General features: G+C 31.4%; 1 protein-coding gene across 1 annotated transcript; it reads right to left on the reverse strand.

The window, feature by feature from the left end:
* Positions 1 to 1,584: 1,584 nt before the first annotated feature.
* On the reverse strand, positions 1,585 to 7,499 carry CKL2 (casein kinase 1-like protein 2). The gene is made up of 14 exons (XM_085747111.1): positions 7,172 to 7,499; positions 7,029 to 7,069; positions 6,179 to 6,248; positions 5,921 to 6,069; positions 5,741 to 5,836; positions 5,573 to 5,643; positions 3,996 to 4,057; positions 3,835 to 3,898; positions 3,666 to 3,750; positions 3,451 to 3,577; positions 3,240 to 3,322; positions 3,095 to 3,158; positions 2,731 to 2,873; positions 1,585 to 2,156 (listed from the first exon to the last, which is right to left on the reverse strand). The coding sequence occupies exons 1-14, from the start codon at positions 7,245 to 7,247 to the stop codon at positions 1,860 to 1,862; spliced, it is 1,428 nt and encodes a 475-aa protein (XP_085603237.1). The 5' UTR covers positions 7,248 to 7,499; the 3' UTR covers positions 1,585 to 1,859.
* Positions 7,500 to 12,030: the final 4,531 nt, after the last annotated feature.

Consider the following 12,030-nt stretch of genomic DNA (forward strand, 5'->3'; position numbering starts at 1 on the left):
AAAGTTAGAGGCTAAAATGATAGTTTACTCATCATTAAAAGTGTAACGTGCAAATAAAATTGGAATCATATTTTTTCATTTCTTTTCTCTCAAAGTTTTTTCAATTTTCACATCTCAACCTTTAAACTACTTTTTCTCCTATTATTTCAAATTTCAATATCATCCTCCTTTTATATATCAATGGCCTTGATTCCAATATCATTTCCTCAAGTTTTTCCCACTTGCAAGTATCCTAATACAATAAAATTTGCTTATAGCTGATCGCAATCCCATATAGTGCTCCTATTCTGTAAAACAAAAGATAAAAAGAGTATCACGTCCCATATTGTTTTAGGTCATACTTACTTCCTTCTTTTCACCCCATAATAATGTGTCAGCTATATTATTACAGAAACTATATAGACACTCAAAATTGGAAGTTTTTTTTTTCCTTTCAATAGTGACTGATTCCAAACAATAACCTTCTATAGTTTTATAGGATTTTAACCTCTTGAAGTTCAATATTAAAAACAAATCTATTTATTTTTTAAAATTTAGGTTATTTTTTGACAAATTATTTTTTGGTTATTTGTTGACAAATAATATGAAAAGATATCAAATTATATTATACTCGAGCATTGTGAAACTATTAATTAATACTAATTTTTTTTAAAATGTGATTTTTATTGATTCAACCATTGAATAATATCTATCGTTTACATCGACTATTTGTATCAAATCACATAAAATCTAAACAACAATGGCCTTAGAACAATGATTCTTATTTTTATACTTTCAAAAACATAACGTTGGCTCTTCGTCTGAGAAATTAGTTGCGCTTCTGTTAGAAACAACATCCCTGGTGGATATTTTCATATACTCCCTCCGTTTCAAAATGAGTGTCGTTTTAGCAAAAAAAAATTGTTTCAAAATGAATGTCGTTTTACATTTTCAATGCAATAATAACATTTTCTTTTCAATTGTACCCTTCAATTAATACTATGTTACACTACTTCCAAGGTATTATTTTTGCTTTAATGAAAAACAAACCAATAGTTGATTAGGATAATCTGGTAAAATTGCTATGACATTTGACTACTTTATTCCATTCCTTAATCTGTGTGCAATTGGTTAAAGCGACACTCATTTTGAAACGGAGGGAGTATTTGAAAAGAAATGACCTTTTATGAACATAAACTTTTATGCATATTATCTATATCATGTTAACTTTTAACTTAAAATGAATGTTGAAACACTATTCGATTGCATAATATGACACTTAAGATATAGGTAAGTGTCTACTATTAAACTACATGCTCAAGATCTTCTAAATTGTATGAAGTTTTACATAAATAATAATTATCGAAATAAAATAATATCATTCATTATTTAAATGGATTATATTCATATTTAACAAAATTATTGAAGGTGACCTATGCTACGTGTAAAAACTTGATGCCAATAAATATTTGCTCAAATATAAATATTAACTTCAAATTTTATTATTTTTTTGGTTGCATTAAATTTCCCACTTGAACGTAAAAAAGATGGATGATTTACCCTCTAAAGATAAGAATGAATATAAATTTACCAACAAAAAAAGAATGAAAATAAAAGAGGAACGATTGTATAAAGCTGAAGCTGAAGGGAGTAAAATGTAAACTGTATTAACAGAAGAAGCCTTTTTTATGGGTAAAGCTTTGTCAGGAAACCAACCCCATAAGCATCTTTTTTATATACTTGTGGTCACAAGTCCCAACTTGTAGTAGCTTTCCTCAACAAAATGAACAACAGACAACAATCCACTCGGCAGTTTGTGAGAAAGTATAAAACTTTTTAAAATTTTACCAACAAGATACGGTGATCAAGAGTGGCAGCTGCTAATACTGTACCTTCTCGTCATTGAAATTCAGGCTCTCAATACCTCGGATAGTTGACTCAAAATTCTTCATGTTTGATGTGTTTCTGCCAGAAGATGTTGTTGCTTTGTGCTCCGATGATGTGATAGGTGAATTTCTTTGAGCACCAGAGGTTTTAAGGAGTGCTCCAGGACTACCATCCCTGGCAAGAGGAAGAGAGGGTTCAATTTCACTGCTAACAACTGCATCACGACTGTTGGAAACAGCACCTACTCGTCTTGTAGATCCACTAGGCCGGAAGAAATTAGAACTAGACAACTGCATAAACCATAGACCAAAATGTCAAAAATAACATGAAAACTAGCTGCAATAAAAAAAATCAGGGTATTGTGACAACAAGCAGGCTATGTCATACATGACAAAAATCATGAATTAACCTCGGCAAACACATAGGACATAACTAACCCAAAAGTACTAACACACTAAGTTTCTTTCAGCTGAAAAGCAAAAACTACAAAGTATATTCACAGAACAAAACTCTTAGATGTAGCAAATCTGAAGAAGCGGAGTCCAAAGAATGATATATAACTTTTCTAAACAAAGCTGACTTCTGAAAAATATTTGCGTTAATTGCTTAGCTCATGCTTCAATTCTGCACAGACACACATGGAACAGCCAATACTTTATAAATCTAGTTGTGAACAGAAGAAAAGAAGCAAAAAAGGGAAGCTTCATAATTTCTTTTCCATTTTGAAATACAGCGTTGATTTTCTTAAACAGAAAGTAATGAGAAAGGTGGTATGCTTAATATAGTTAAAAAAAAAACATCATCATGTAGCTTTCTACAAGAGATAACTTGGTCATAAGTGGTCCCATAAATGAATATACTCACCATAACTTCTTTAGATCCATTTGAGTCACTTGGTACCGGTGCTTTTTGTCTAGACAAGTTTCCATCATTTACAATAGGTCCAGAGTTTCTTCTACGAGCAGGATCTGATGAAGACCAACCAGCATGTCTACCATCTTCCCCACCTAAACAGAAATTTCCCCATTAATTTTTCAAAAAAAAAAAAAGAAATTTCCCCATTAAAAATACTAATAGTACAGTAAGAAATGGAAAAACTGTGATAAATGAAAAACATAGAAGAACAAGAAATATACAAAGAATGTCCAACACATTGTTAAGCTAAGAAAGTATGAAGCCACACACCTAAAATAATAGACCAGGGTCGTAAAAGTAAATATAATTATACCTGATGGTCTCTCAGCACTCACAACAGCTGGTGGTAAGCCAGAACTTGGCCCAGCACCAGAACCCTGCAATATGCCACTTAAGTAAGACAATTTAACCTAAACAAAATAACAAGTAACGTTACCAGATAGCACACCGCCACTTACAATGGCACGTGCAGAAGGAGTGGCAATTTGAGATTGCTGATACTTCAAAATGGTCCAATCGAAGACATAATCAAACTGGAATCCTGCAGCAACAAAAGAATACAAGCCAAAACACAGACAACATTAAAATTCAAAACCCGACCATCTAGTTATCAAAGACCTTAATAATTTCAAAAGTAAAATATAAATAAGAAAACAAAGAGGCTTAAACCTTCACGAATGAAAAGGTCGCGAAACAGCCTTTTCAGATATGCATAATCTGGTTTATCATCAAACCGCAATGACCGACAGTAATGGAAGTACGAAGCAAATTCTGAGGGGTAGCCACGACACAAGGACTAACAAAAAAGCAAGCCACGCTTTATTAGGATAAAGGAGTTTGAAACATAGTATGTACCAAAACAATATTTTAAAATACAGTTGTACCTCAATAGAAGTAGAAACTTTCTTCTCACTGATTTTCTCGTACTTCTGCTTTTTAGTACCTGCTTTTAATCCCTGCCATGGAAGGCTGTAGAAATACCAAGTAAATAAATAATTAATTTAAAAGCAGTTGATAAGGAAGATAAAACAACATAATGGCAAGGATAAATACCTTCCTCTCAAAAAGTACATAAGAACATATCCAAGTGATTCTAAGTCGTCCCTACGGCTTTGCTCTGATAAATAATGATCAAACATTCCCCAAGTTCAGAATCAAACGCCAACAATAGATACAAAGGCAAGTGAGTTGGAAGAAGAGATGTGTGAACGTACCAATTCCAAGATGTGTATTCATACTAGCATATCTAGCAGTTCCTGTCAAGTTCTTATTCTCTCTGAAAAGGATTATAAGCAAGTAAAATTCAGCGAAAACCCACAACTAAGTTGATTACTGGGGACTACAATACAATAAGCAAGTACTATTTTAATCAATAAATAGAAACTTATTATAAAGTTTTTCGATAAAATAGCGAATAAAGTAAACTAAAATAAATAAAGATGAATAACACAATCAACCCAACATATAAGCCTTTTTCTACCAGGTGAGATTGGCTCCATGAATCAATTGACACCGCAAAGTCCTATCACATATTAGGTCGAAAATAATATCCTCTAAATCTCTTCTAATGGTTTGTCCCATAGTTGTCAAAGCGGAAACGCGGCGCGGCGCGGCCACCCCAAAAATTGACGCGGCGCGGTAAGCGGGCGCGACGCGGGCGCTTTTACATGACGCGGACACTAAAACTAAATATTATATTATTAATTAAGAACTAAAAAAGTATGAAAAAAATATATTTAGTATTAATATAGATGAGAAAATTTTATTTTGCATTCACATTTAGACTTCATCTTGATCATATTAATTCCTAGATCTCTAGATCTCTAATCAATCTTTCACTTCTTCCCTTTCTTCTTCATTTTGACTTAAAAAAAAGGATGATTAACAGAGAACAGAGATGAGATTTTGTGGTTTCTGATGAGATTTTTTTGTTGACCCGCTTTTTGCCCGCGTTGACCCGCTTTTTGCCCGCGCTGACCCGCTTTTGTTCCGCTTTTGCCTAACGCGCGACTCGGTCGCGTTCTGACGCGCTAGGCTGTTTTCAGCCGCTCCGCGCCGCGTTAGACCGCTATTGTCAGTCCTACAGTTTTCTTTCACCTCCCTGTAGTTATTAGACTATCCACCTAAGACCTCGCCATTTTCTCTGTTGAAAAATACCTTAATTTTCTTTCTATTGATTATAACAATCTTTAAAGAAGTTACTTAAAGAGATTTTACTTATTGTACAATTAACAACAGCTAGTTATGCACGAAGTATAGAAACATGTTTTCATAAATACAAAAATAGAAACTAGCACCCACAATTGGGACAAAAAGGATCTAGACTTGATTGATTGTCTGTGCAGAACTACCAATTTTCATATAACTTGTTACTATAGTGGGTAAATTAAATTCTTCCAGCAATTCTCTGTTACACATCCACATTTGGTAGTTAATCGATTTATCAATAGTATTCTAAACATCAAAGCTCTAGAGAGAAATAGATTATTTTTTAATCTTCCAACAATGTAAACAAGAGATTCATCTCTGCATGAAACACAAAACCAAACAAAAAGCACCACCTAATGTCATCACCCGAATTAAAGCTAATACTTTTATTATAAACGACTCCCAGTGAATAGTTAAGTCATGCAACAAACAATACTTTCAAGTTTCAGATAATGCATTTGTCATTATCAAATTATAGTTGTCCTAATTTCCTCTAATTTCATATAGTTAAAACTTGCTTCAACATTCAACTAGGCCATTACACATAAATTCACAAAAACTAAATAAAAATGGCAGAAAATACCTGTAAGGTATATGCTGATGGGTAGAGGTGTCCCTGTATTTTTTAGCAAGACCGAAGTCAATGGCATACACCTACAAAAGAGGTAAATTTGAAAAGGATATATTCAATCCAAGAGATGACAGAAAGGGATAAGAAAATTAAATGAAAAAGCGAGAATTTAACTAATACTTGATTAGCTCGCCTCCCCAGACCCATGAGGAAGTTGTCTGGTTTGATGTCCCTATGTAAAAATGATTTGGAATGAATATATTCAACTCGATTTATCTGCAAACAGTTAGAGATTTCCCCATATTAAGATTTAGGTAAATAAAAAATAGGAAAGAGACGAAGCAATAAAGGAAATCCTACCATCTGATCAGCCAGCATGAGTACAGTTTTAAGGGACAATTTCCGACTACAAAAACTGAATAAATCCTCGAGACTTGGTCCCAGTAAATCCATTACAAGAACATTGTACTCTCCTTCTACGCCAAACCATCTCACATTCGGGATACCAGCTGCCATATAAAAGTAGCCAACCGAAAACATTTAATCCGAGTAATATGAAGTCTAATGAAGTAAACTAAGATATTGTAAGGGTATAAATTCGGTAAGATAGGAAATTACTTCCGCCTTGAAGTACTTTATACAACTTTGATTCGTACAACAACTGAGGATGCTTGGTTTTGATATTTTCCTGAATCCAATAGCAATGAGAAAGAGTTAAACATCAATTAAACACATCTATAATCCTAAACAATCAACGTCGTTGTTCAATAAGTTAATTATCATTAATGTCATTAAAAACAGCAGATAAACGACAATGAGTATACAGCCAAACACCCCTTTTGAGTTGTCGAACCAATACACAAGCGACAAATTAAATTAGACACAGGCAAACAACCTTAGTCACACACACCTATCAGCACCTTTAGATACATCAATTCCTCTACAAAAGTTCAAACAAAAAAACATTCCACCACACATTCCATAAAGCACACCTTTATTTCAATTTTGCACACTCATAACTCATTAAAATTGAACAATAAACAAAACTACATGAATGTTTGGTTCCATTTTAGGAGAAGCCAAAATCAATTCTAGAGGGGTAGAATTGATTTTGACATGTTTTGTTGCTTTCAAATAGAACTGAATTTTCCTCCATAATTGATTCTACTTGAAGCTAAGATTTGTAGCTTTTGATTCAATAATTGATTTTCACACTCAAATTTACTGTCCAACTCACTTTTACATGAATGTATCCAAACACAAATCACTTTACATAATCAATTTACTCGAAATCAATTATTGTCACCCCAAAACCAAACATACACATACACATAAAAATCACAACTTTACGAGCTAGAATCAATAACTTTGACCAACAAACATGCAAGTTTTGTTTTGGAATTAAACATAAAAGAAAATCGAAAGTTTTGTTTTGGAATTAAACATAAAAACATCGAAAGTTACTCACAAGCTTAATTGCAACCTCTTCATTTGTCTGAATATTTGTACCTGAATTTTCAAATTAATTAAATTTAAAGTTAGTGATAATAATAATAATTGAAAATAATAATAATAATGATGGATTGAAAAATTGAAGGAAAATGATGATACCGAGATAGATCTCGCCGAAGGATCCGCTACCAATTTTGCGACCAAGACGGAACTTGTTACCAATACGAGGTTCCATTGGATCGGGTAAAAACCTAATAAAACCCTAGAAATTGGGAATTGGAGATTGGAAATTGAAGGAGTTGGTGAAGAGAAAGGGAAGGGGGAAAAGGAACGGGATAGAAGTGAAAAATGAAGAAAAGGCGAGGGACAAAATTGGAAGAAAAAAAGAGTTTCTCTCACTGGAATGAAGATGTTTATTATTATTGAGAGAGAGAGAGAGAGAGAGAGAGAGATTGTCTCTCCTCCCCTCAGGGTTGCTTTGGCATCCAAACAAACGTAATTTGTTTTCTTTCTTTTCACGACTCAAGCCAGCAGCAACTAGATCAAACCACCTGGCTACGTGTTTATTCGAGTTGGAGTTGCATGTAGAGATACTTGGTTTACACTAGAAAATTATATTTGGGCTTCAATATTTTTTTTAAGGGTAAAATATGCATTTCATCCTGCAACTATAAGTCATTTGATTTTTTGAGTTTACTAATCCTCCCATTTTGCCCATGTAAAAATTAATCATTTGAAAATTCGTCCCTCATCAGAGTTAATTACTGCCACGTCACTAATTTGATGACGTGACACTGCTAATTGAATCATATGCACGCGAAATGACCAAAATGCCCTTAGTAAGCTCAGGGATGAAAAATCAAATGGCCTATAATTGTAGGGATGAAATGCATATTTAAGCCTTTTTTTATCTATTTTAATTTTTCCTGTAGAAAAAATAAATTAACAATGAAAAAAAGGACTACAAGAGTCTTTACAATCAACAAAACAAATGTCCTAGTGAGCATAGCTCAGTTGGTATGGACAATGCATAATATATGCAAGGTCAATGGTTCAAACCTCGGCCACCACCAAAAAATCAACAGAACAAATTATCTAAAAGGGGACAAGAATGCTCAATAGAACTTTACAAAGAAAAGGTCAAATAATCTAGAGAAGCAATTTGACAGATATATGGAGAGAGATAAAAAAAAATGATTATAAAATATACTCCATTAATTATTATTTTTTTACTATTATAAAATACACTACATTAAATACCATAGGCATATATGATAAATATTAAAAAAAACATGCATTATAATCTTTGTAAGTGTTTTTTTATTAAAATTATAAATTATAATTGGCTCACATTTAAATCTTTAGTCACGAGAAATTCTTACAAGGGAGTGAACCTAACACGAAACTTTTAAACGTAGCCAATTACAATATGACACGTATTTAATAAAACTTAAAAAAAAAATACAATTTAATTAATAACGACACAAAAGGGAATGCTAAGGATTCATGATTTAGATTTCCTAAAGAAAGAGATTGAGAAAAGGAGGACATGCAATTGCAAAGTACTACTGAATATTGATAGAGATTGCCATATGAAATTAAAAATAAGCAATTAATTAATAACGAAAAGGAGATTAATTAATTAATTAATTAATTAATTAATAGAGTATATTTTATAAACATTTTTTTTATCTCTCTCCATATATTTGTCAAATTGCTTCTCTAGATTATTTGGCCTTTTCTTTGTAAAGTTCCTATTGAGCATTCTTGTCTCCTTTTAGATAATTTGTTTTGTTGATTTTTTGGTGGTGGTCGAGGTTTGAACCCCTGACCATGCATATATTATGCATTGTCCATACCAACTGAGCTATGCTCACGAGGATATTTGTTTTGTTGATTGTAAAGACTCTTGTAGTCCTTTTTTTTCATTGTTAATTAATTTTTTCTACAAAAAAATTAAAATAGATAAAAAAAGGCTTAAATATGCATTCCATCCCTACAATTATAGGCCATTTGATTTTTCATCCCTGAGCTTACTAAGGGCATTTTGGTCATTTCGCGTGCATATGATTCAATTAGCAGTGCCATGTCATCAAATTAGTGACGTGGCAGTGATTAACTCTGATGAGGGACGAATTTTCAAATGATTAATTTTTACAGGGGCAAAATGGGAGGATTAGTAAGTTCATGGATGAAAAATCAAATGGCCTATAATTGCAGGGATGAAATGCATATTTTACCCTTTTTTTAATACTTTACTCAAAAAAATATTTTTTAATACTTAATTTTGTTAATTTTGATTTTTTTTAATTATTTTGGTAACAAAAAACTTTTAATTTATATGTCATAAATAAATTCCAATATTAATAAAGGTATTTATTTTGAAAAAAATAAAGGAATTTGTTTTGAAAAATCCAATTCTTTTTTCTTACATAAACCAAAATTAAATGGATCAATTATTATTTATTTTTAATTAGCATGAGATTTTTGTTGTTGCTTGTAGTAAAATAAATTTACCAAGATGTATTTCTTTTTGTTTAAAGTCTTCTGCATACATTTATATATGTTTTCTTCCTAATGAGATCCATATGCATGATGCTAGAAGAGATATTCGTCATTATTTTTAAATGGTTTGATACATTTGGGTCATTTGCAAGAAGAGAAACTCTTATATATATATATATATATATGGTGTGTTTGGTGAAAATAATCAGTAAGCTAACTGATAGTTGAAAAGTTAACTTATAGTTGATGGCTGATAGTTGATGAGTAGTTTATAGCTGAAAAGTTGGCTTATTAAAATAAAAAGTGTTTAGTAAAATTAGTTTTTGAAGTGGCTGATAAATATAAAAGGGCATGTTTGTTTATTTTTATTTTTATAAATCATATATACAATTTTTATTACTTGATGTATTTTTTTATAAATCATATATACAGTTTTATTACTTAATGTATTTCTTTTTAAATTTTTAAATTTATTTCAAAATATTTCCATCTCCCAAATAATAAATGTATTTATGAATTCAATTGACATTTTTTATTTAACAAAACTTTCTTTTTATGAATTTTACTTAACTAAACTTGCTTCACTATTTATAGTAAATTTTATACAAAATTATTTATTATTTAATTAAGAGCAGATAAAAAAGAAAGTGAACAAGAATATTTGAAAAGCCATACCATGATGCTAAACGTGGGCAGTTGAATAACAATGTGGGTAGTTTTTTTAATTAAAATTAAATTAATAAGAGGTTAAAATTGGAAGAAAATATAAAAAAAACTATAAGTTATAAGCTCAAAAGCTACTTGAAATAGCATCTCAAAAAACGCTATAAGCTAATGAAAAAAGTTTTTTTTATCAAACATGTTTCATTCTACTAAAACAAGTTTATAAGCTAGTTAACAAAGTCACTCCTTCGGGTCCTTATTAAGTTATTATAAGAAACAATTGACTTTTTAGGTTCATTGAATAATTAATGTATCTCGCTATAAATATAGACTAAATACATCACTTACAAATAAACCTAAAAAGTCAATTGTTTATAGTAATAAGGACCAGAGGGAGTATAAACTAGCTTATTTGTGTTACCAAACACATTCATATATTCAGCAACAAAACTTTGTCTCTTGATCAATTGTTCACTAGGATCAAACTTCATTTATGGTGGTAGTTTCATAAATCTATTTCATGTCTTGATTTTAATTCTTGCTGATTGAATTCGTCTATTTATTTGAGTTATTCAACAACTTGATGTTGTGTCGATCTCTTGTCTTGCAACTTTATCTTTTGTACTTATTACCGTTGACTCCATTTTAGACACACTTGTGCTTAAATGGTGCTAATCATTTCTTTATGGATAATGCTAACCGGTGCCTTTGGGGCAATGGTTAAGTATCCAAAACAAATAAGTTTTAATGAAAAAGTTGTGTAATCATTACTTGATCAAAAATAACATTTTAAATTTTCAAGACAAAAATATTATTTGTAGATTCCTTAACCATTACCTCGAGGGCACTGGTTAGCAAGACTCTTTCTTTATATATAACTTAGCTTCTTTAAAAAAAATATTTCTATTGACGATAAGTTTTTAGTTGAACACCTTTTTTTTTACAAGATCAGTGGACCATCTTTTAAATGTATACTAGTAAAATGCTAAAAAAACTAATGACAATTGATCTTGTTCCAGAAATAGAGACTCACTATCCTCTTTTCCCTCACAGCCGAGACGACGATTTAAGTGGTGATGTTTTGAACAAAAAGAAAACATACAAAGTGAAAGATTATGAGTTTGAATCTCAAACACCATGAGATATATCCAAGCTAATTCTTTTGCATGATGTATTTACCACCACCTCTAGTTATAGTGCCTCTAAAATGTCCTTCACATGGAGATGAATGGCAGTGTCGTAGAAATGTCGTAGCTGCTTCTTCAACTAAAAGTATATGGCTCATTTTGGAGCATGAAATATATGCATTCTTACAATAAAATTTATGTAAGTAACGGACACTGATTACGAGGAGGATTGATTTTATTTGCCTAGAAGAAATTAAGTATAAAAAGACAAGAATTAGACGGTTCAGGATATGGAAGCGTAGTTTCTTCATTTCGCCATCCTATTATTGACTCTTACTATATTTGGCATTTTTTTATTTTTACAAGAGCATGTTCCGTTGATGCATTAATTATTACCACTAGTAGTATTTCAAACGTAATTCTTCCCCAGAAGTTTGAAGTAAAACTATGCGTCTCTTTGAGACATTGAAAGTGAATTCTCTGTAGAATTCCGAGCCATTTTTGTTCACTTCTCGGACTGCCCTGTCATTGTTTTTAATTTCCCTTTTTTTGTGTGTAAACCCTGTGTATGTTAACTATTTATATGATTAGACTGTGAATATAGACATCCAAAAGTGTTTATGATCATGAATGAGTTGTTATGATTATGAATGAGTTCAAGATACACGTTGATTCATTAGTGTGTAAATTTAAATTGTACAAAAGAAAATGGCAAGAGTGCAG

Source organism: Medicago sativa, chromosome 2, assembly GCF_051527215.1.
Source record: "Medicago sativa cultivar Bolivia chromosome 2, Bolivia_mono, whole genome shotgun sequence".
Lineage (NCBI taxonomy): Eukaryota > Viridiplantae > Streptophyta > Magnoliopsida > Fabales > Fabaceae > Medicago > Medicago sativa.